The sequence below is a fragment of the Tamandua tetradactyla genome, chromosome 25 (assembly GCF_023851605.1).
Source record: "Tamandua tetradactyla isolate mTamTet1 chromosome 25, mTamTet1.pri, whole genome shotgun sequence".
NCBI classification, from domain to species: domain Eukaryota; kingdom Metazoa; phylum Chordata; class Mammalia; order Pilosa; family Myrmecophagidae; genus Tamandua; species Tamandua tetradactyla.
In genome coordinates this window covers 8434689-8459670 of record NC_135351.1, presented here as the reverse complement: position 1 = coordinate 8459670, position 24982 = coordinate 8434689, and the positions used below count along the sequence as shown (strand labels likewise).

The 24982-nt window shown below is 47.8% G+C and overlaps 1 protein-coding gene across 5 annotated transcripts; it reads left to right on the top strand.

Moving 5' to 3' along the window:
* Positions 1-10570: 10570 nt before the first annotated feature.
* Positions 10571-24976, top strand: NRN1 (neuritin 1). Of its 5 annotated transcripts, none has more exons than XM_077143717.1 (3): positions 10571-10595; positions 15261-15405; positions 23209-24976. In XM_077143717.1, exons 2-3 carry the CDS (start codon positions 15300-15302, stop codon positions 23532-23534), a joined length of 432 nt encoding a protein of 143 aa, XP_076999832.1. In that variant the 5' UTR covers positions 10571-10595; positions 15261-15299; the 3' UTR covers positions 23535-24976. The 5 variants fall into 5 exon arrangements, with proteins under 5 accessions (XP_076999832.1, XP_076999833.1, XP_076999831.1 ...); XM_077143718.1 differs by lacking the exons at positions 10571-10595; positions 23209-24976 and adding exons at positions 10885-11187; positions 18674-19879; XM_077143716.1 differs by lacking the exon at positions 10571-10595 and adding an exon at positions 11756-12094.
* The last annotated feature ends 6 nt before the right edge of the window (positions 24977-24982 follow it).

The window sequence follows — 24982 nt, the reverse complement described above, 5'->3', positions numbered from 1 at the left end:
CACACTTATTCACTGTTGGTGGGAATGTCAAATGGTGCAACCACTGTGGAAGGCAGTTTGGCAGTTCCTCAAAAAGCTGAATATAGAATTGCCATATGACCCAGCAATACCATTGCTAGGTATCTACTCAGAGGACTTAAGGGCAAAGACACAAACAGACATTTGCACACCAATGTTTACAGCAGCATTATTTACAATTGCAAGGAGGTGGAAACAGCCAAAATGTCCATCAACAGACGAGTGGCTAAACAAACTGTGGTATATACATACGATGGAATATTATGCAGCTCTAAGACAGAATAAACTTATGAAGTATGTAACAACATGGATGGACCTAGAGAACATTATGCTGAGTGAGACTAACCAAAAACCAAAGGACAATTACTGTATGGTCTCACTGATATGAACCGACATTAGTGAATAAACTTGGAATATGTCGTTGGTAACAGAGACCATCAAGAGACAGAAATAGTGTAAGATAGTGGGTAATTGGAGCTGAAGGGATAAAGACTGTGCAACAGAACTGGATACAAAAACTTGGAAATGGACAGCACAATACACCTAACTGTAATGTAATTATGTTAAAACACTGAATGAAGCTGCATGTGAGAATGATAGAGGGAGCAGGGCTGGGGACATAAATGAAATCAGAAAGAAAGATAGATGTTAAAGATCGAGATGGCATAATCTAGGAATGCCTAGAGTGTATAATAATAGTGAAATGTACAATGTACAAATATTAAAAATGTTTTGGCGTGAGGAAGAACAAAGGAATGTCATTACTGCAGGGTGCTGAAAATAGATGATAATTAATACTTTAAAATGTCACCTTATGTGTGAAACTAAAGCAAAAAATGTTTATTTTTTACAAAATTTAGATTTTGACTAGAGCATTTCCTAATATAACTCATGTAGATAGTTTGATTGAATGTCATAAGTACTTGGAATCTCAGGTAGCACATGAGACTTTGTTGGTTTGTCCAGAGTGATGCCCCGATGAATCCCAGAATGATTGGATCAGTGAGTGGAAAAGTATTTGCAAGCCCCCTTTGGGGAATAGTGAGAGTGGGGAGAAATTCAACTTCTCCAAGTTGAATTCTTGATATTCTTACAAGCAGTGTGGACAACCAAAGCTATAGGCTGAGCCCCCAGTCTTGGGGTTTGTTCATATGAAACTTAACCCCACAGGGGATAGGTGAAGCCTACATAAATTAAGCCTAAGAGTCACCCCCAAGAGAACCTCTTTTGTTGCTCAGATGTGGCCTCTGTCTCCAGCCAACACAGCAAGCAGACTCACCACCCTCCCCCTGTCTATGTGGGACATAACTACCAGGGGTGTGGATCTTCCTGGCAGCATGGGACAGAAATCCCAGAATGAGCTGAGATTCAGCATCAAAGGACTGAGAAAAACCCTAGAATGAGCTGAGAATTAACATCAAGGGAGTGAGAGAAACTTCTCGACCAAAAGGGGGAAGAGTAAAATGAGACAAAGTGTCAATGGCTGAGAGATTCCAAACAGAGTCGAGAGGTTATCCTGGAGGTTATTCTTACGCATTAAGTAGATATCGCCTTGTTGTTCAAGATGTAGTGGAGAGGTTGGAGGGAACTGCCTGAAAATGTAGTGCTGTGTTCCAGTAGCCATGTTTCTTGATGATGATTGAACAGTGATATAGCTTTCACAATGAGACTCTGTGAATGTGAAAACCTTATGTCTGATGCTCCTTTTAGCTACTATATCAACAGAAGAGTAGAACATATGGAATAAAAATAAATAATAGGGGAAACAAATGTTAAAATAAATTCAGTTTGAAATAGTGGTAAATGAAAGCGAGGGGTAAGGGGTATGGTACGTATAGTTTTTTTTTTTTCTCTATTATCATTTTATTTCTTTTTCTGTTATCTTTTTATTTCTCTTTCTAAATTGATGCAAATGTACTAAGAAATGATGAATATGCAACTATGTGATGATATTAAGAATTACTGATTGTATATGTAGAATGGAATGATATCTAAATGTTTTGCTTGTTAATTTTTTTTAATTAATAAAAAAATTTTAAAAAGGTAAGTTTTCAACTCTGCAAGTGAAATCATTGGCCTCCCCTCTAGGTGGGACATGACATTCAGTGATGAAAGTCTCCCTGGCGACATGAGAGATGACTTTCAGGGATGAATTCAGACCTGGTACCATGAGATCAGCAATTTCATCCTGACTAAAAGGGGGAAAAGAAGTAAACAAATAAAGTATCAGTGGCAGAGAAAGTTCAAATAGAGTCAAGAGGCTACTCTGGAGGTTGCTCTTATGCAAGGTTCAGTTAAATCTTGCTACCCGCCATAACCTGCCTAACACCAACCAGGACCATTCCAGCCAATCTTAAAGAATACCTAGGGCAATATATAGGATTCCACAAGTGTTCTATGCACTAGAGTAACTTTCCAGAAACCTACAACCTCCAGATGGGTCCCTGGTCCAGATCAGTCCTGAAACCTAGAGGGCCCAGCCTCTCCAGAACATCAGATAGTTCCATCTCCCTACCCCATATTAGTGACAGACCCTTCTAATACAAAAAATTCAGAATGGTCATAGCCCAAACGCCCCTAAGGAGAGGGATGGAAAGATCAAAGGTGATGGTGGAGTTATACAGTAAAGATAGGATTTAACACATGAATATGAATGCTGAATCATTAATTTGATATCTCTTTTAGTTTCCAGTATCTTAGAGAAGCTAGAAGTAAAAACCTAAAATTGTGTAACTGTAACCCATGTCAAACTCTGAAATATGTTCTACAATTAATTGTGGTGCTATGCTTTGAAATTTATTGCTTTTTTGAATATATGTTATTTTTCACAAAAAGAAGAAGAAAAAAAGTTGATTGTGATGATGAAAAAATATTTAAGCCCTTTAGCCTCCTATTTCTGGAGCACCTAGAAGGAAAAATCTGAGAGGATCATATGGTAGTTTATGACAAACTCTGGGGTCTGTCCTGAAACTACTTGCTGAAGAGTGCTTTGAAGACTATTGCTTTTTTTCTTCTTTTCTTTGTATACATGTTATACCATACAATAAAAGAGTTTAAAAAAAAATAAAAGGTAGGCTTTAAGGCAGAAAGCATTAGTAATGATAGAAACTTAATAATAAAACATTGAATTCACCAGGAAGACAAAAAAATTCTAGATTTGGGTGGGACACTGTGGCTCAGTGGCACAGTTCTCACCTGCCATACCAGAGACCCAGGTTCATTTCCCAGTGCCTGCCCATGTATAAAAAAAAAGTCTAGATTTATAGGCATCTAATAATATAGTCTTCTAATATATAAAGCAAAAGTTGACCCCTAAAAAGAAAAATAGTTAAATCCAAAATAGCAATAATATAACTTTCACACTCTCTCTCAGTAACTGATAAAATTAACACCCTAAAAGTCAGCATGGATATGGAAAATTCGAGCAACACAATCAGAAAACTAGACACAATGGACATTCAAAAAATACTGAAACCAACAATTATAGATTATAGATTCCTTTAAAGTCCTGTTTCAGTTGTCCCCCCCTGCTATGACCAATACCACACAATGGGTTGGCTTATACAATGGAAATGTATTGCCTCACAGTTTCAGAGGCTGGAAGGATAAATTTGGTGTTGGCTAGAAGACTTGCATCTTCCTGGGGTTGGTAGCGTTCTGGCTGGCCAGAACCCTTGGGTTCCTTAGCTTTCCCATCACGTGGCTTTGTCCTCTCCTTTCTTTGCTGGGTTCCATTAACTTCTGGCATCCAGCTCCTCCCTGTGGTTTTCTCTCACCAATTTCTTTCTAAGGCCCCCAGCAGTCCAGATAAAAACCCTCATTCAATTGGGCCACATCTTGGCTAAAAATAAAATCCTTAAGAGATCCTATTTACAATGAGTTCACACCCATAGAAGTGTGGATGAAGATTTAAAACTTGTCTAAATTGGGATACATGATTCAATCTATTACAGTATCAAAAATTTTTCCCCAAAACAGATTAAATCATGTAGCACATTTTCTCTGACGATAATGCAGCTCAGCTAGAAATCAATACAAAAAAAGATGACAATAATATTCCAGTCCTGAGAAGATGTTGAACAAATAAGTTTTCTGGTCCCCTACCCAACACTCAACCCTGAGGAAACTAGAAGGAAAACAGAAAACTGTGAGAAACCATGAAGTAACAGGACTGTTTTGAATGTGTGGTTGCTTTGGTCAGAGCCCAAGAAACCCCAACAAGATAAGGGAAGGACGAAATTGAAAAGGAGCTGTTGGTATTCTGCTATTGCTTCTCCCTGCAGTTTCCTTGAAGCAAAGGTAACGCCCCCCTCACCTGTTCCAACTTAGACTTATGACCCAGGTGTCCCCTGGAGTATAATCAGAGCAACACAGAACTCTGGGCCAGAAAGAAGCTGAGAAAACAGGTGGGTACTAAATAATGTCCATGTTTTAGTTTCCCAGCCACTAAAGCAAATACTATTCAATGGTTTGGCTTACACAATGGGAATTTATTGGCTCGCGGATTTGAGGCTGGGAGAAGTCCAAAATTGAGGAATCAACAAGATGCCGGTCTGTCCCCGAAGACTGCAGCATTCTGGAGCCGGCTACTAGCAATCCTTAATCCTTGGCTTTTCTGTTACATGACAATCAATGTACACGGCCGTTTCTTCTTTCTTTTCCAAGTTCCATTGACTTCCAGTTCCTTGCTGCTCCCCGTGGCTTCTCTGTCTGGATGTCACTCTGCTTATAAAGAATCCAGTAATTTGGATTAAAATCCAACATGATTCAGTTGGGCCACACTTTCACTGAAGCAATATCATCAAAAGATCCTATTTACAAGGAGCTCACACCCACAGGAATGCATTAAAATTAAGGATGTTTTTCTAGGGTACATAGCTCCAGGCCACCACACTAAGATGTTCATTTTTCCATCCATCCTCCTACAAATGATCAAAGCTGGTAAATCAAAAATCTAAAAATGATCTTCCTTGCTGCATCTCCCTTGAAAATAAAGGGTAAAGCCCTGACCTGAAGAGTTCTTTTGGAAAATGAGGAGGAACTGACTGTAGTTTTCTAGTTCCTGGAGGTTTCCATGACAGAACTCATTCCGGACTTGAATGGACATCACAGGACTCATCCCTGAACTTGTAACTGACTTAGACTTTGGGTTTCCTTTCCTTCATACACTCCTTGATGCAGCAACCCCTACTTGGAGAGAAAAATAACATCATGGAGAAAAATATCACAATAAGTGAGGACCTCAACCTTTCAAAAGAAAACCAACATACTGGTGAAATGTATCGATCTTTTTCTTTACCTGTTCACATTTTTACTCCTCATGTAAGGTTTCAGAATATTCTTGTGCGTATTTCACTTAGTATTTTAAAACTAGGTTTTGGATATTTAAGTCTTTAACCCTCCTGGGGTTGATATTTTCAAAATAATTTATTTTGAAATGACTACAAACTTAGCAAAAAAAAATTTCCAGAGCATGACAAAGAACTCCTGTGCTCCCTTTACCAGAGTTTCCCCAATTATCGCCATTTTACTGCATTTGTTATATTGTCATTTATCTGTTTCTTTTATTATTATTCCTTTTCTGAACCTTTTGAGAGAAGGCTATAGAGATGATTATCTCATCACCCCTAAATATTCCAATATCATGTCTTCCCCAAACAAGGATACCCCACTCTATAATCAACATTCAACTCCCCAGTGAGATAATCAACATTGATACAAAACTCATATCTAGAGTGCACGGGTGGTTCGGTGGTAGAAATGCTTGCATTCCATGTGAGAGACCCGGGTTCGACTCCTGGGCCGTGCACCACCACCACTACCAACCCCCCCAAAAAAACAAAAATCCTCACATCTAATTCACAGAACCCTTTCAAATTCTGCTAACTGTCCCAGCAGCTGCTTCCTCTCTGTTGCAGGATCTCACCAGGAATACAGGTTGCATTTAATTTCATACTTTTTCAGACTCTGTCAATTCAGTTGTTGATGTGGATGTTCATTTTGTGACAAATCAATTAGCTATGCATTCTAGTTCTGTGCCCTTTTTTGTGTGCACATTTCATGATAAAAATGTGTACTTTTTAAATAAAATGTTTGCTTTTAGGAAGAAAGTTAATTAACACTCATACATTTCAAAGATAACATTTGCTCCTGGAATTCAAATGTCAGCATTAAAATCAAGTTTCTTTAGTCAGCCATATATTTAAGACCAAAAGGCGTCAATTAATTTTGGAAGCAATCTAATGACCAAAAGAGAAAAATCACCTTCCTATGTAGCAGACACAGTGGGTATCCTAGCCCTCCCAAAGTGGAATTTTTTTGACCCCTACCAACATATCACCACAAAAAAATGTCATTCCCCTCCTAGTTTATAAGATTTTTAAATACGGTATGGTTGCCAGTTTTCAAATAAAAGTGCTAGATACATTGATATTCATGTTTTGATTAAAGGTTTTAGCCAAAGGTATAAGAAATGACAGAATGGATTTGTGAGAGAGTTGTATTGCTAAGACAATCCATTCTAATATAGTAGTGGATTTCCTTTGATCTAGAAGACACAAATGGAACTTCCCAGTGGCCCTAGCAACTGCTCTTGGAAATAATTTCAAGGGATGTGGTGGTGGTTTTAAGCTGTATATACATCAGAAAAACAGGTTCTTAAACCTAGTCCATTCCTGTGGGTGTGAATCCATTGCGATAGGACCTTTTGATGAGTTGACTTCGGTTAGGGTGTGTCCCAGTACAATTAGGATGAGTCTTAATCCTATCACTGGAGTCCTTTATAAGCAGAATGAAAGTCAGACAGAGAGAGGAAAAGCCACCAGAAGCAAGAAGCTGAAAATCAATGGAACCCAGAAGAGGAGGGAGTGGCTGGAGAGATGGCCTTATGCCTTGCCATGTGACAGAGGAGCCCAGAACCAAGGATTGCCAGCATCCAGCCCCAGAATGCCACAGTCTTTCAGAAGAAAGCATCACCTTTTTTGCAGCCTCAAACCATGAGTAAATAAATTCCCTTTGTTTAACCTGACCCATTTCATGGTATTTGCTTGAGCAGCCACAGAAACTAAAACTTCTTTCCAAAAGTTTTAGGGGTAAGGAGTTTTGCATTATGTGCCTTAATTATGCAGACCTATTTTCAGGGGTTCCCTTAACTCAAGTGGAAATGAGGATCCAAACAGCACCAGCACCAGCACCAATGGCTTTTTTTTTTCCTACCATGACCTGTACAGGTTTCTTAACTTTAAGCAAAATTGTTTATCAAAAGGAATATGCCCTTTTTTAAGAAATTGGCCTAGAACAAGCATTCTCACATGGACTTTTACTTCATTCTTTGGGCCTCACACCGCACTCCCAATGCTGTCCGTAAAGTTCTGGACAGATTCTGGTTTGCAAAATTTCAAAGGAGAAAACAGCCTTGAGATCACCTTGTAGTCCTGTCTCCACCTTCATTTTTCAGATTATGAAACTGCAACCAGAGAACACGCCAAGGTCAGTTCATATCGATGACACAAGGCCTGGATCCGGATTTCTCCACAGCCTCAGGGCTCTTCCCTCTCTTCCCCTCATTCCAAACAGGGTGTGGAGCAACAAGAGGCAACATTCTCAATTCCACCAGCAACCGTAGGCATTGCCTCTCAATGTTCCCAAATAGGCAGCATTTGTTGGCAACTAGGGCTGTACTGCCTTTCTTTAAAAATTATTTTTCTTGTGAAATACAGCAAAAATTTAAAAAAGAAATAAATTTCAAAGTACATTGTAACAGTTATAGAACAGATTTCAGAGTTTGGTATGGGTTACAGTTCTACAATTTGGGGTGTCTACTTCTAGCTGCTCCAAGACACTAGAGACAAAAAGAATATTGATATAATGATTCAGCAGTCATACTCATTTGTTAAATACTATCTTCTCTGTTATAATTCCTCCTTCTCTTTTGATCTTTCTCCCAATCTTTAGGGGTATTTGGACTATGCCCTTTCTAACTTTTTCATGTTGGAAAGAGCTGTCCTTAATATGGGATGGTGGATGAAACTAGCTGATGTCCTGGAGAGACTGGCCTGTCTGAATTTCAGATCTTATCTGGTTTAGGAGCCATCTGGTAGTTGTAGGTTTCTGGAAAGTAATTATAGTGCATGGGACTTTTGCAGAATCTAAGACAGAGCTCTGGGCATTCTTTAGGGTTGACAGAAATGATTTTGGTTGGGGGCTGGCAAACTATGGTAAATAGCAATATCTAGCTGGAACTTGCTTAAGAGAAGCCTCCAGAGGAGCCTGTCCACTCTATTTGAACCCTCTCAGCCACTGATACCCTATTTTGTTACAATTCTTTTCCCTCATTTGGTCAGGCAGGCATTGTCCAACCCATAGTGCCAGGGAGACTTTCACCCCTGGATAAATTGCCTTAATTAATTAAGGAACTAGAAAGAACCAATCCTACTTGGAGCCCTGACTGGAGAACCACACGTAATTTTTTAAATAATAATTTCTTCCTAAAAAAAACCACCATTAGCATCCGCTTTCAACTATGCACTCTCAAATTATTCCCATGCAGTGCTGATTCTGCCCGCCTCTCAGGTGTTCGCTTAAAAAGGCCAACGCCGCCAAGAAAGGCAGGCTGGGACGTAGGGGGAGGAGGAGGAGAGGGAAGCCGGAGGGGTTTTCGGGTGTGCCAGAAGCACCTTCAGAGAAACCACCTAGGAGCGCGAAGGTGAGGCGCCGCTCCGCAGGGCGCCCCCTCAAGGGGCTTCCCGTCGATGCCTTTAGCCACTGTGCGCTGCCTCCCTCCCATACCCGGACTCCCAGATTCCGCAAAAGACGTCTGGAAGATCCCGAGTAGGAAAGCGGACAGGGGGAGGAAGAGGACATTGAGGGATTCCATGCAAAAACTCATAAGTGCCCCCCGCCCCTCACCCGGGGTTCTGCAACAGTGTGACGCGGGGCTGCGACTGGCCTGCGGCTGGGTAACGGAAAGCCGGGGCGCCGGGAGCCGGTGGATGGGGCGGAGCTGTGGGCGGGGCGGGGGTGGGTCCTGGGCGAGGCTTGGTGGGGAGGACCTGAGGCTGGGGGCGTGGGGTTGCCCGAGCCCCGCCCCTCAGACCAACCTCCCGTTCCTGCCATTGGAGACGGCCTGGGGCGGGTCCGAAGGACGCCCCCCTCTCGCCACCAGCCACGCCACGCCCCTGCCCGCCCAAGTTTTCGGCTCTCGCGGGGGCCTCCAAGCTCGGAGAAAAGAAACACCCGGGGCTGTCACGAGAGCTGGGCGACTTGGGGGTCTGCGGATCTGGTGGCCCCTGAGGGGAGGCTTCACTTCATGCAATGCTGCAGCGAAGACCCAGCGTGTCCCAGCAGCCCCTGGTCTCCACGGCCCAGGCCACCCCATCACTACGCACCCTTCCCTCCCTTTCTCTCACTCTAGCGAGATAGGGTGCGGGACTGCGGCCTGGAAAAGTAAATTGATTCCATTTATCTTAAATCCGTTTGCATTTCCACTGCTTATTCGGTATCTTGATGTTCTCTGATGTACGTCTGAAAGATTTTTTTTTTTTTTTTTTGATGAGGGATCATTTTAACTTCTTTTCCTCCCAGACCAGTGGGGCCCTCTTTAACGTTTGATTAAAGAAGCTAGGATTTAAGCTTCTTTTGGTGCAAGAGAAGACCAAAACCTAAAGGTGTTTAGGAAAAGAAAAAAAAAATGCCCTTGCTTACTTATCATTCATAAACTCAGCTTATAAACAGTTATGAAACAGTTGCAGCTGCAGAAGCACGTAGCTGCAGCGCAGGCTGCGTCTGTCTGTCCGGGTGTGTGCCCGGGTGTCAAAGGTAGTGCAGGCGTGAGTGGACCCGGGAGAGTGTGCGTACGTGAGGTACGTGTGTGCGTGTGAGTACGTGTGTGTGCAGCCCAAGAGACACGTGAGGATCAGGAAAAGAAACCCGCACGCTAGAGATCGCCTCGGAAATTTCCTAAAGCTCTGAGTAAGCAAATCACTAGTAAACCAAAATGCCTTTGCAGAGGCGCCAGCTACTTCTTCTGTCCCCGCCCCCGTCCCCCCTACCCCCCACCCCAAAAAAGCAAGTATCTCTATGTCTGGAAAAGCCGGGCTTTTCAGCACGGGTCCGGTTGGTGCAATTCGTAAAGGGCACACGTTGTCCATTTCAGGGGCCCCTTGCCTGCGACCAAATCCCCGGCCCTGGGAATGAGCGCGCTCGCGAGTGGAGTGTATGCGGGCGTGCACGGGAGCACTCCGTTCAGCTTGGAGCGCGTTATGCGTGAGTGTGTGCTCGTGCCGGGGGCTGGCTAGAGTCTGCTCACGCATTCCCGGTTGCACCCAAAAGCTCAGCTGCTGGGTTTGAGAAAAAGAGGGTAGGCAAGTGCAAGGGCTTACGGCCGATGGGGGGATTTCGAATTCATAGAGCTGGTTTAGCTGGTTTTCCTGCTCACACGCCTTTAACCGCCCCCACACTCACACACCCCTGCATTGTGGGGTGGGGGCTGGATCGCTGTTAAGCTGGTGCAGGAGGGGGAGCAGTTTGAAACAATCGCCCAGCCTTGGAGTGGGCGCGCCAGGACTCCCCGGTTCCAGGCAGGGAGGGGAGGGGGAGCCCCCGTTCTGCGCAGGGAGGAGGCGGGGTTGGGGGGCCCCGAGAACGGCGAGGAGGCGGAGGTGACCACGGGGATATGGAAGCGGTCACCCCCGGGAGGCGAGATTTCGTTCGGATCACACAGTAATTGAAGATATCTGATTAATTCCAGCTTCTGATGACTATAAATGGCTACTCTCCACCAAGGTGTCTATATTAGAAAAAAAAATCACTCGGTGTCATCCCCCACGTCAGGCCTGCTCGTGGGCGTGAGGCTGTACTTCCTCCGCCCCCTGCTAATGGAGTGAACCATTCCCAGCTCTTCCCCCCCCTCTCTCCCTCAGCCTCTCTCTCTTTCTCTCTCTCTCTCCCTCTCTTCTTCGCTCCCTCTCTTGCTCTCCTCCCTCTGCCTTCCCAGCGCATAAAGTCTCCGTCGCTCCCGGAACTTGTTGGCAATGCCTATGTTTCAGCTTTCTCCCGCGTTCTCTAAACTAACTATTTAAAGGTCTGCGGTCGCAAATGGTTTGACTAAACATAGGATGGGACTTAAGTTGAACGGCAGATATATTTCACTGATCCTCGCAGTGCAAATAGGTAAGTGGCCTCCCGGCTGGGGCAGGCGGCGTGCAGCCGGCCCCAGCCCGAAGCGCCGATGGGAACCAACGCGCTCGCTGGCTTCCGCTCCGGGCTACGGAGAAGCCGGCAAACCCCAAAGGGTGGGCGCATCGGTTCTTTAGGAACCCGCGCGTCTGGGTTTGGTTTTCTTATAGCAAGAGCCTACAAACATTAGCCAGGAAATGTGTGCGGACGGTCGTTTTCCTGAGGGGGGTTTCCCCCTTTTTTGCCAAAAGCGCGCATCCATTTTTGCTTACATCTCTGATGTTAGACCCGGTTTGGTGCGCTCTGGGGCAATGCTTTGGCCCCTATTGCGAGGTATTATTTTGAAGGTTCGGAAGGTGACTGCAGGAACAAAATGGCTAGGCTGCTAGGACTGGAAAGTTTATGCGCGGAAAGCAAAGATATTCCAGGGCTCAGACTGCTGCATTTAGAACTTTGTCATTCTCTTCCCCCTCCCAGCCACCCTACCCCCTGCACTCCATCTCCTAGCTGCAGCGTCTGCACCGGGCACCGCAGACCCGGCTGGGGGGCAAATTCAAGAAGGACAGGGAACCCCAGGCCAGAGGTTGTAAGGTGCTTTACCATAGAGGACAGTGATTCCAGCCAAATATGCGAAAATTAAATTTTCTAGGTATATTTGCTGCTACTTTAAACAGTCATCTGCATTTTTAATATATGAAAGGGTTAAAAAGTGTTTGCAATGTGTCATGTCCAGGTGTGTGTTATTTTTGCTTATTCGAATTTATGTTAAGGAATGTTGAGTAGTAATTACACTGTAGATTTTTTTTAAGAAAAAGTTAGCATTTTTCCATCTGCAATGAAGGCGACGTTTTGGGAACCACTAGGAAACCATCTCTGATGTCCAGTCAGAGTATTAATTAAGGTAGCCTAAAGTGAAAGCAAAGCAGGTTATTAATAGAATGGACGAGAGAAAAAATAGAAACTCTTCAAACAGGATTTCTGGAAACCGAGGGAATTGTTGCCTGCTATCATTTCAGACTGTAGCATTCTTTGCAGACAAATCCTTGCCGTATTGGGGGGGGGGGGGCGGGATGCGGAAAGCTTTAGAAAATTGGTTTTGGGAAAGGGAGAATGCATAACATCTTGATATATGAGAAATGTGGAGGAAAGGAGGTTTGAAATTAACTAGACATTGAAATTGATTCTTTGCAACAGTGTTTTAATGTATTTAATATGCTTTTGCGTATCTGAGTTTTTTGTCTAAACAGATTTAGGAATGTATGGATACGGAATGTTGGCGTTTACCTTTAATTCTAAGAAATGCCTTGATGATGTGATTCTGATGGTTTTGAATCTTTGACATTGGTGCAAAGAGCTGCAATAAATAAAGACTATTTCTAATGCTAGCGAATCTCTTAAATGTTGGAAATAAGTTAATGTGACATTCTACTATTAGTCACAGATTTTTTTAGAGAATGGGAGACAACAGTTGTTTTTTAAATAGGGATTTTAATCGAAGGTCTGGGATTCTGTGTTCTATACCCAAAAGGGGAAACAGAAAAATAACTTGCTGCAGACTTTTAGCTTTGAATCCAGGTGGGATCCGGGAGACAGCAGGGTGCACTTCGGCCCAGAAAATGGTTTTATGCAGGCTGTGGGATTGAAGTTGGGCATATTTGTTCCCGGACGTCTGCCCTTTCCCGCACCAGAGCCTCGGTCTTTATTAATTCATGGCTGGAAGCTGTCCCAAATCATTGACATTTGGCAAGAAAGGTGGGGGTTGGGAAGGGGCGGGGAGGTGGAGAGAGAGACCGCGAATGAAGGCTCAGACCGAGGAAGTTTGGAATGAATGAGAGGTCGAACGAATGAATGGATGGATGGAAATGGCACAGGACAGGGATGCCCGAGAGTACAGAGATCCAGCCAGGCCCAATCACCCGAGCCTTGCCGCAGCCCGGTTCAGGAAGGACAGTGAGGTACGTGGGAGCTGCGACCTGCTGGGTAGCGTGAGCCCGCAAAATCCGTCCAGTGCTCAGGCTACCTATCTCCTCCCAGCTCGGGCCAAAGAAGTCACAGTTGCAAAAGACAGACATTTTCACTTCTTATTTTACACACGCACACACTCACACATGCGCGGTGCGGAGGGTCTTCTCCTCCAGCAGCGCCTGGGAAGACAACGTGACAGGAGCGCTTCCCTCCCGGGAGAGCCCCAACTTCCCTTTTTATTTAAAACAAAAACAAAAAACAGAAACAACTGTCAATGCTTCTTAAGGGCTTCTTTTCTTTTTCTTTTCTTTTCTTTTTTTTTTTTTGCCTCCGAGTTTAGAGGTGGAGGTAAAGGGTGAAGGGTGGGGAGGGTGGACTGTATTTTGTTTCGTTTATTCCTTGCAAAGCTGCATTTATCAAAGACGGCTTATAGGATTTATTTCATTTTTACTGAGAGCAATTAGAACAAGGATCCGTTTATTTGTGAGATTCTATGTTAGTCTTCGATTCGGTGTTGCTGTAGCACAGATAGTGACTATTTCGAGTAAGGGGAGGACAGGAAGATTTAGGAAGGTGCACGTATCTGCCGGAGTCGAGGTCGAAGTTAACCTCGGTGCCTTCCCCAGCGCTTCCCGTTCCGGATTAGAGAGCGCAAGGCCCGCCTTGCTCTTCCTGCAGCAATTTGCAAACCGTGCGCGCTCGGGGGCTGCGGCGGATTGGGTCACCTTCCCCCTGTCTGCGTCTGGCCCGTTACTCTGAGATAAGCGGCTGCGGGGTTGGGGGCATGCGGTCCTTCCCGGTCGCATTCGCACACCGAGCCGCTGTGGCCAGACGACTGCAGAGGACCCGGCCGGTGACCAGGACCGTGTGCACTGGAGGCATATTTCGATTGAGTTTGAGGTTTGCCCCTTCTCCGCCCTCCGGTCCTCGGCCCTCTACTTCGCAGATCTGCCCTTCTCTCCCGCGCGCTCCAGAAGCGGGGTGGGACTGGGGTGGGGGGTTGGTTGGTTCTTGTTCGCTGGGAATCCAGCTTCTATCCCCGTTCCTTGGCCTTGGAGGGAGAGATGGGTGGAAAGAAATGGCCGCAGCCATTTGGCAGGCCAGAAGCGAGGCCCTCCATATGCCTGGGTTTCCCTGCTCCTCCTGCCTCCCCAGATGCTTCTACCACCCCGGGACTCGGTCACCTGCTGCTGGCCGCAGTGCTTTTAAAGGTGAATGGGGAGCTGAACCGCGGACAGAGGCACGGAGGCGGAGAGGGGCAGGGGGCACTAGATTAGGCCTTCGCGGATGCGACCTGGGGTCACGCGTCCAGTCTGCACCCCCGCCCCTTCTGGCGCCTAGACTGCGGACTCCCCAGGCCTGGGAGATTCTTCCTAGTGGGACCGAGGGTGGGGGCAGGGGTGTCTCCAAATTTTCCCTCGGAATGCAAAGACTCCATGGTAGGTAATCGGTGCCATAATGAAATAATCCATTTCGGGCTTCGAAGGACCTTATTCATTCGCTCATTCAGCAATGTTTGCTGAGGCCCACCAAAGACCTGGGGGTTCCTTCGCACCAAGGTGGCGGTGGCTTCAGCTATGTAAGCCGACGCTGTGCCGCCTCTCCACCGCCTACTCTGCTGGCAGACCCCTTCTGTCACCTCAGACTCCACCGCGAGGGGCCGCGAAGAGGCTTGTGGGGAAAGTGTTGGAAAAGGAAGGAGGGAGTGAGGAGAAAGAGAAATAAAAGAGATGAGGGAGGTGAGAAGAGGGGGCGATGGAAAAAGAAAGCGAAATATAGAGAGATGCGGGAGTGAGCTGGAAAACGGGACGGACTCAGCCCAAAAAGTGTGACTATCCGCCCATTCACACCCACCCACACACACACGCGCGCGCGCGTTTTGCAAAAGACGCGACATTGGGTGCAGGACAGTCATTTCCTGGGCCTCCTCGAGGAGGCACGTTTAACACTCGCGCGCCGCGCGGCTGGGCGCACGGCTGAGGACTGAGCTTCAAGCCCCTAATGGGGGTGAAGCCGAGCGGGGTCCCCGGGGCGGGCGGGTCCCCTTGGGGCGGTCGGGCCGGGTGGCGGCGCTGCTGACCGCTGTGCCCTCCTCCCCGCAGCGTACCTGGTGCAGGCCGTGAGAGCAGCGGGCAAGTGCGATGCGGTCTTTAAGGGCTTCTCCGACTGTTTGCTCAAGCTGGGCGACAGCATGGCCAACTACCCGCAAGGCCTGGACGACAAGACGAACATCAAGACCGTGTGCACGTAAGTGTCGCGTTTTCTGGACGGCTGGACTTCTTCACCGAGGGGCACTGCTCCTCCCGGCCGGTGCTCGGAGTTCCGCACCAACGCGAATTGGCGCCTTCTATCTCTCGCCCCCAGGCCGAGGCCCAGCGACGAATCCACTGGCCTTGCGGCCCAACCCCCGGAATCAGAACCTACCAAGGGCCACCCCACGGCCTGGGGTGGCTGCAGGGGGGACACCCCGCGCGGAGCCCAAGCTCAGGCTTTGCGGCCTCACCCGAGCGCACAGAGGATGCGCGTAGCTCTGGGCCGGGGAGCGAGGGGTTAGGAGCGCTGCTTCGAGGCAGTTCTTACTCTTTTCCTCTCGCATGAAAAAGTGCTACTCCCGGAAGGACAGTTGGTTTGGGTTTGAGGAGGTTTCTGAAGAACACTAGCTTTGCCTAAAGGAAAAGTCACTTGGCTTAAACTGCCCATTTGTCCCTGTTAAAATGCCCTTCCAAGAAAATGCGGTAGCAGGCAAGGGTGTGCGGAGAGGGGACTTCCTCTTTTAGGAGAGCTAAGACTAGTTTGTTGTGTGCCTTTGACATTGCCCCAGAAAAACAGATCGCGGGGTGTGTGACTGTGTGTGTGTGTGTGCTAGTCTCTTCTGTGTGTGTAGCGGATTCCGAGGCTCCGGGTGCCGCTCTGCTTGTATTTTTTTCTCTTTTTTTGTAGAAGGGGGAGGGCTTTTGGTTTGTTTGTTTGTTTGCCTTCCCGGATCTGTGCGGTCCTCCAAGCCAGGAGAGCTGAGAGTCCAAGAAGAGAGGGAAAGGAGTTTATAGCCAGGCCAGTGGCGTTTATCCACAGATTAGCTGGAAAATACTGCTCCCACTCGCGTATGAGGTAACCCACAGAGCCCTCTGTGGAGGTCGTTTTAGCTGCTGCAGACCTTAGAATCTCCCCCATCCTCTGCAGCACTTGCACCCTTTTTTTTCCCACCAAAAGATTTGTGCCTCCTCCCCTCCCTCACAAAAAAGCTGTGCCCCCACCACACACATAGTGGTTGTTCCAGTAAGGCCAAAGCAAGAGGTGTCCCTTATCCCAGACGTTGGAGTGACCCTTCTCTGTGATATCTTTTTAACTGTGAATTCCCCCCTTTCTCTGGCTAATTCCTTGGGGAGCGGGGAGTGTTTGCTTGAATTATGGGTTCGTTTGAATTAATCAGGAGTCAAATTTGGTATGTGCTTTCCTAAATATTCTGCTGATCTCTAAGGAAGAAAGTAACTGCTAAGTGGCTTCTTACCACCTTTATATTGCAAAAGAAACAAAAATCTCGTTTCAGATGCACACCCACCCCCTTTAATCCTGTGTGTCTGGTGATAGGTAAAATGTGTAAAGAATCATTCGACAAAAGGTTAAATACAGTCCAGCTCTGAAATCCTTAATCATTTCTGGGAACTCGATCATTCCAAGCAATTTTAATTTTTCAGCAGGACTTAAATCCTGGAAAACAGGGCAATGAGGAGGGCCCCTCCAGAGTATCTGAGGCCACAAGCTGGGTCTCATCTTCACTCCATTCGTAGCTTGTTTGCTCAACACACTGTTGAAGCCCACTTCATCCCATTGACACATAGATGTCAGTCCTTCTCCACCAAGCCCCTCTTCCACGAGGGTGAGGTCCCCTCCTGGGCATGCTTAAAGAACAGAACGATTTAGATTCTCCTAGGAGGAACAGTTACCCTAGAAGCTTTGCAGGAGAGGTGTCCCCTCAACCTTTAGGCTTCTCTAAATTTTGCTCTTTATTACAAGTTGAGAAATCTGGAAGCCTCGGGCCCGGGCCCCCCACTCCTCATAAATTAAGAATTCGTTGAGCTCATTAGAAAACAGTCTCAGCTCAAAGCAATTCAACAAACACTTATAACTCTTACTATTAGCGGCAAGATGGGGTGGGGGCAAAAGCAAGGATGAATCCAACACGGTGCTTGCCTGCAAAATGCTTACAGTCCAGGTGAACCAGTAGAAGGAAGAGGAGAAAATACAATTAAATTGTGTGGAGGGAGGGCGCTGGTGACCTGGAGCCCAGGGTTGGGTGAGGTGGGAGCCAGTCCGGAGATACCGAGACGCCCAAATCGACCCAGCGCGGAAAGGAGACAGCGCCCCAAGAATCGATCACGCGTTGGGATTATATTTAGTCTCAGGATCTATTTTGGGCTTTCAGAAGAAAGGGGAACAATAAAAAAGGACAGACTGGATGAAGGTTGTGGGGGCGGGGCGAGGAGCTGCGCCCGGGAGGAGCAAGTGGTTGAGACACGCGCTGTCCTCCCGGGAGGGCGCAGGAAAAGGAGGACGAGGAGGTGGGCCCTCGCCTCCCTGGGACTGGGGATTTGGAGGAAGGAGGCTCTCAGGGGATCCAGACCCACGGAAAGAAATTGGAGGTGGAAGACGAGGGACCGAGCGTGCAGAATTTGGAGCTCAGAGGGTTGCAGAAGCAAGAAAGGGCTACAAAGCTGGCCCCAGGTGCTGGGAAGCTGACACTCACCGAGGTCTGGGAGTGGGAGAGGCAGACAGGAGTCTCCGGACCGAATCTGAGCAGGAATCTTGTAGGGAGCAAGGCGGGAGGGGGCGCCGCCGACCGAAACAACTGAAGGGGAGCAAGTGAGGTGCGCAAGAGAGGAAAACGGAGGGACGGGAAGTAAGACAAAGAAGGAAGAAAATAAAGAGAGGAGAAATGGGGAGAATGGGGAACAAAGAAAGAAGTGGAGAAGGAGGACAGGTGGGAGAGAATGAGGGCGAAGGCGAGAGTGCAGGAGAGGAGGGAGACGCAAGGGACGAGGGGGAGGAGAATGTGAGAAGCCCAGAGGGGAGGGCCGTGATCAGAGCAAGTAACCCATCTTGCAAACTAAGAGGCATTAATGGGCGGCAGCTTGCAAGGCTTAGCGCTGTTTTCCTAGCTTTCCCCGAGGAGGGCGGACAATCTGTTTGCGCAGGCCGCCGTGCCAGCGCGCGCAGCCCGGCTGCAGGCTGTCGGGTCCCCGCCGAGCACCTAGGAGGGGCACCCAGGGTCCGAAGGAGGCGGCCCTTCCTGCAGATCAGCCGCTTCTGGGATCGGGCCCAGGTCCCGCTGGTACTGACCTGGTGCAGCCCTGGCGCCAGGGCTGTGAAGAGGAAATAGGGAAGGGTCGTCCTGGGAGATTGGCGAGGCCGGGAGGGGTAAGGCGCAGGACGCAGGTCCCGGGTGCTCCCCGCCCCCGAAATGAACCTGCTTCTTCTTCTTCTTCTTCTTTTTTTTTTTTGTTCTGTTCCTTGCCAGATACTGGGAGGATTTCCACAGCTGCACGGTCACAGCCCTTACGGATTGCCAGGAAGGGGCGAAAGACATGTGGGACAAACTGAGAAAAGAATCCAAAAACCTCAACATCCAAGGCAGCTTATTCGAACTCTGCGGCAGCGGCAACCGGGCGGCGGGGCCCCTACTCCCCGCGCTCCCCTTGCTCCTGGCGTCTCTCTCGGCAGCTTTAGCAACCTGGCTTTTTTTCTGAGCGCCGGCCGGCTCCCCCCGCGCGCCCGCCCACACTCACTTCATGATCCCGGAAATCGAGAGGAAGATCCATTCGTTCTTTGGGGACGTTGTGATTCTCTGTGATGCTGAAAACACTCATATAGGATGGTGGGGAATCCCAATTCTCTTTATTATTATTATTTCCTTTGAATTCCTGTGTTTTATTTGCCAAATGTTACCAATCAGTGAGCAAGCAAGCACAGCCAAAATCGGACCTCAGCTTTAGTCCTTCTTCACACACACACAAATAAGAAAAAGGCAAACCCACCCCATTTTTTTTTAATTTTAATTTTTTTTTTTGGCAAAAGAATCTCAGGAATGGCCCTGGGCCACCTAATATATTAATCATGTTAATACATGAAAAATGATGGGCTCCTCCTAATAGGAAAGAGAAGGAGAGGAGAAGGCCATGGGGAATGAATTCAAAAGAGATATGTCCACGTGCGAAGCATATGGCAACCAATTCACGTACGCATCTTTCTTCCACAGTATCTTGTTTTGATCATTTCCACTGCACATTTCTCCTCAAGAAAGGTGAAGGGACAGATTGTTGGTTTTATTATTTGTGTAAGGATAGGAGGGAGAGAGGAAAAGGGTTGAGGAAATCTCTGATGTCAAGGAGAAGGCTGCCAGAACAAATGCTGCTAAGGTCGCTGAGGGATTAGCTTTACCTGCTATCAATACATCTTTCTAAGTTCACTGCCTTTATTTTCCCTCCTCTCTTGTTTTAGCTGTTACACATACAGTAATACCTGAATATCCAACGGTATAGATCACAAGGGGGGGATGTTAAATGTTAATCTAAAATATAGTTAAAAAAGATTTTGACATAAAAGAGCCTTGATTTTAAAAAAAGAGAGAGATGTAATTTAAAAAAAGTTTATTATAAATTAAATTCAGCAAAAAAGATTTGCTACAAAGTATAGAGAAGTATAAAATAAAAGTTATTGTTTGAAATAGGGGTGTCGTTTGTTTCCTACCCCAATCTTGCTTTCTCGGTGGAGTTCTCCTAGTATGCCAAGTAACAAATTCACCTGATAATCTACCGTTTCCAGCAGACCCTTTCCCATCTCGGATACTTTGCAACACTTCCCTGAAATTCCTTTTACTTAAAGAAGAGGAAAAGACAGTTTGTTTTTTCTTTTTGTTTGTTTGTTTGCTTGCTTTGGGTTTTTTTTTTAATAAATGAATATATATTTTTAAAAAGCAGAAATCATTTCTAGGTGAGGTTTAGTGGACCAGTGGGCCGGCCGCCACCTGCACCCCAGGAGCCTGGGAAATCCTTCACGCAGACGGGGCCCTAACTTCGCCTCCTCCTCCTCCTCTTCCTCACCCTTCTTTTCCTCCTCCTCCTCCTCCTCCTCCTCTTCCTCCTGGCGGGGCCTGGAAGGGCCTCTGCGGTGGCAATAAGCAGCTCGAGAAGGAACCGCCATTAATGGCTCCAGCAGCGGGGCGGAGAGGCTGTGTGCCCTGGCAGGGATCAGGTGAATCCTTTCATAATTAATAAGACGGCTTAGCTGAAATGGTCAGGAGACGAAGCCCTATTGATCTGGCAGGAGAAGCCGCTTCCACCTCTCCTATTTATAGGTCCCGCAATACCTTATCGAGAAGTAAACATTCAAGAGTAAACAGGAGCGGTGGCGACCCGGGTCCGAGGGATGCTGACCTGGAGCGGGTTGGGGAAATACGGATGGAGATCTCTGACTTCATTGCAATCGAAATCTGATTTCTCCGGGAAGATGAGGGTGGGAGGGAGCGGCAGGGTCCTTGGGGGAGTGCACGTAGCGACAGGATGAGGGGTGATCCCGGAGGCTGCAAGGGGTCCAGCCCCGCCGAGCCCGCCGCAGGGAGTGTGCACCGGGGCTCTGAAATGCAATGTGTAAACTATCGCTAGTGTAACAGTTCATAAATCAAGCCCAGTGGGTCTCAGCCCAATCTGCATTCCCCCCAAGGACTGAATTCCAGCAACACATGCGTCCCTGTGCCGCGAGCACTGGAAGCTGCGCTGAGTTTTAATGGCAGCATATATTACAACCGCCCGCGCGCACATGCGCCGCGCAGGCCACTCCGGAGCATAGCGACGGGCCGCTACGCCCCCCAACCCCATCCCCACCCCACGCGGCCCCTCCTCCGCCGATCCCCGGTCCCCTGGAAAACCAAGGAACCGCGCTGGTCACCTATGGAGGAAACGCTAGTTGTTTTGGAAAATAGATTTGTGTGTTGATCTCTTCGTTTCAATGGTTATGTTCAGTCCAGGTATAAATAGGACAATTCTAACCCGAGCTCAACCCGGGTGGAATTCAAATTAAATTTGAATTCAGTCTATTTTAAAATTCGAATCTATTTAATGAGAGGGTGGGGAACTGGGAGAAAGAGGGAGGGTCTTCTTCCGTCATTTTTTGCCATAATAACGCAGGCCTCGGATGGGTCTCTTTTCCTCCCCAAATCCGGCTGAACCTGAGCGCATAAATGGGCCCTTTGCTCGCCAAAATAAAAAGGACGCATCGCTCCCCTGGGCTTGAGGATGGGGAGGGGCGGAGCATGCGGGTTTGGAGGCCAAGAAGATCCCCGCGACACGGGGAGGACGCCGCTTCCCTTGCAGTGCGGGTTGCGCATCTAGAAATCAATCTCCTTCGAGACGCGGGAGGAGGCCAGGCTGAGACAGGGAGAAGGAGGGGCTGAAGGAGGGAAATGGATGGACGAAGGGGCGGGGATTGGGCAGGAGTTGTTTGCTCTACAAACGGAGATTCCCAAGGAACCCCCTTCCTCCTACCGCAGTTCCAACTACTTCCCACGTGGGACCTCCCTGGAGGTAGCGTACCCCACCGCCCTGTGCTTACGCGCTCCCACTCCTCCCAGTTCCCGGCCTCAGAAGCTGCGCGGGCCCCTAGGGAGCCCCCGACCGTCCGAGAAAGCTCGACGCCCTGTTTGGGTGCCGGTAGCCCTGTCCAAGGCCGGGGTCACCCTCATGTGCTCTAGGAGAGTGCCCGAAGGGCTTAAGGCCAAGGGTTTCAGAACCCCAGGCTGCAGCATCTGGCTGGTTAGATTATTATCGTGCCGTCGTCCACTATAATTTGCTGTTTAATCGTGATGACGTTTCCATATGTCAGTTGATGTTATTGTTTTTAAGCCATCAGCGCGGTAAACCCTGTTCCGGCTCAGAGAGGTGTTATTAACCAGAGTGAATTTGTCCCATCCCTCGGGGGAGGTGGAAGAAGGAGGGGGAGGCGGCAGGATGAGCGGCGGACACCGAGGGGCCCGTCCGGCCCGCCCCTCCCCGCGCACACGTGGGAGCAGCCCACCTTGCTCCTGGCACCGCCCTCAGCTCTCCATGTGGCCAACTCATGCTGGCTTCGAGCCCCCAAGGAGCTGTTGGGATTGGGGAAGGAAACCGGAGGCCCTCCTTCACTCCATTCGCTGCCGGAGTTGATTTCAATGTTTGGTTGGTTTTCTTGTAAAAATATCAGAGAGGACAGAGCTCCAGTCCTGTCAGCCAAGGCAGTCCAGGGGCCTTAGGGAGGAGGAATTAGAGGGAAGGAGGAGAAAGGGAAGAGAACAGTGCCCAGTGGCAAATGAAGAGACGGGGGAGAGAGGGGAGAAACAGATCCAGAGTTAGCAGAAGGAAGAAACAGAGGCTGTAGACTTAAAAGAGATGATGGAGAAATTTAGAGCTGGAGATAATAGAGTTGTGAAGCAGAGATAAAGGATAGAGATGAAACTGGGGCTTATTGTCATTCAAAACTTTCACAGAAGGCGATAAGCACCCAAATCCCCAAACAGGTTCTGGGGATGCAAGTGTCCATTCGCTGGAGAGTAACTTCTGGGGGGCAGGGCCACAAGGAATGTAGTGCCCTCCTCTCCAGGAGTACCAAGCCCCTAGCCTGCTCGGGAAATTCTTCCCTCTTCCCCAAATCTCCTCAAATCCCAGAAAAGTCTTCAATCCACCTCCCCCCCCCCTCCCCCCCACTACACCACATACAGGCACACACATGCCTGCCTGGGCGTGGAAGTTCTGAGAAGGGTTCATTTTGGAACAGTCTCCTGTCACCTCCACAGGCCTCCCTGGCCCACTCCTTCTTCCCAAACACCCATCAGAGGACATCAAAGCGACGATCCCATCCCACCCCCTACTCACCCCAGCCCTGGAGAGACAACGGAGAGGGAGGGGTCGGTGGAGACTCCAGGGGCTGGGCGGTGAGAAGAAGCGGGGTTCGCAGCCCCTGCACCACAGAGGCCCTGGCGTCTGGGAACTTTTTAATAATTTAATTGGTGTTTTTCCCCTCAAGGAGAAGAACAAGGTAGAGAAGCTCCCGCAGGGACCGCAAACCCGAGCGCCGCAGTAAGGAAACCCGGCCCAGCCGGACTCAGCCCCGGGAAGGGGGCTGCAGCCCCGCTCCGGCTCCGGAGGCACCCCGCTGACCACGCGAGAGGAAGTCTCTGTGGAGACCGTCCTCATCCCTGGGCCGGGGGAGGAGAGGAGTGTGGCATTCCGGTTCAGATTCGTGCCCCGGAAGGACGTCGCCTTCGGTGGGACTCGGAAGACCCCCTTCACCAGCTGCGTTACCTTGAGCGGGTTTGCCTAACCGCCGTGCCTCAGTTTCCTCCTCTGTGAAATGGGGGTAATAATACCACTTCTCAGGGGTGTACTTTGTATCACATGATACAGAGCGTATACGAAGTGTACTTTGTATCACATGATAGGAAGCGCACGTTCATGCAACTTACCTCTTACCTATTGTGAGCTATTCTTTTTCTTTCCTCCTGCTTCGACCCAGCTTAGTCCGATCGTTCTCCCTGAATTCTTCAAAATAACTTCGAGATCTCAGAAGACAACCTCGTCCGGATCTTTAATACTATGGGCAGGGGTGGGGGTTGCTGCTTTACTCTGTATTATAGTCCAGCAGCTGAAATCCTTCTTGCAACAGGCTACACAGCTCTCGTTTTCAAGTTCAGATCCCTGACTTACATCAGTCCTACATTAGTCCTCCTTTCCACGGTAACGGCACCCCTACCTCCCACCGCACTCAATCTGGCGCCTGAGTATCTGGCCAAGACCCCTGAACTTTCACTTCCTGTGAAACCCCAACCTCGAGCCCCTGAATTCTTAGGAATTTCTTCTGGAGCTTGCTCCATAGCTCCACTCCCATCATTTGTAGCAATTCCTCTCCCAAATTAAAACAAAACAAAAAAACTTGTGACGAATTTATTATATATTCAGCAAAGCAATATAAGAATACAGAAAGGGGAAAAAAAATGAATACCCCCTCCATTAATTATGTTAAATGGCCATTGAATATCCTTCCATATCTCCCCCAATGCTTATAAAAGCACACACTAACATATACCCCTATGGAGGGTGGGTTTTGCTTGTTTTGGTTTTTCCAAATTTTGATGTATATTTTTTGACAATCAAATCCTTCAAGGTCAATAGCTAAACAAGTCATTCTTTTTAAATTGTCTTACAATATTTCATAGAATAGCTATGCTACAATTTATTTAATTTTCCACCTTTGATGGACATTTAGGTTTTCCCATTTTCTTAGTATTCTACAAATGTTGTAATAAGTATTCCTGTCCCAAGGACTGTACATACTGCTATTCTTATTTCTTCCACAGAATAGATTATCCAAAGTTGGATTGCTGGGCTGAAAGGTATTTACTTGTGTGTATTTTTAATTTGAAAAGGTAATGGTTGGATTACTTTCCCAAAGGGTGCACAGTGTTGGTTTCCCCGCATCCTCGTCAACACTGGATGTTAACACTTTTTTTTTTTTTTTTGGTCAGTCCAGTGGGTAACCTCGTGACTTTCCAGAGGCTGGCCTTTCCTGGAGAGCTGATCGACATCAGAGCACCAAATACAACCCCCCCCCACAACCTATTGGCTGGGAAGGCCTTGGGGGGACCCCTTCCCAGGTAGCAGCAAAGGCCACACCAGCGGTGACTTTTATGATGTCAGGCGTAATAAGTCCAGGGTAACCCTCAGGCTCACTAATCAAATCCACAGGCCTCGGGAGGCAAAAGCTGTATGGAGCGGTCTCCGCAGGTGATTGGTGGATGAAC

Coding starts and splice junctions, on each gene's coding strand:
- NRN1 (XM_077143717.1), top strand. CDS start 15,300: ATGCGGTCTTTAAGGGCTTCTCCGACTGTTTGCTCAAGCTGGGCGACA. Junction 15,406..23,208: donor AACATCAAGACCGTGTGCAC/GTAAGTGTCGCG, acceptor TTTCCCCTCAAG/GAGAAGAACAAGGTAGAGAA.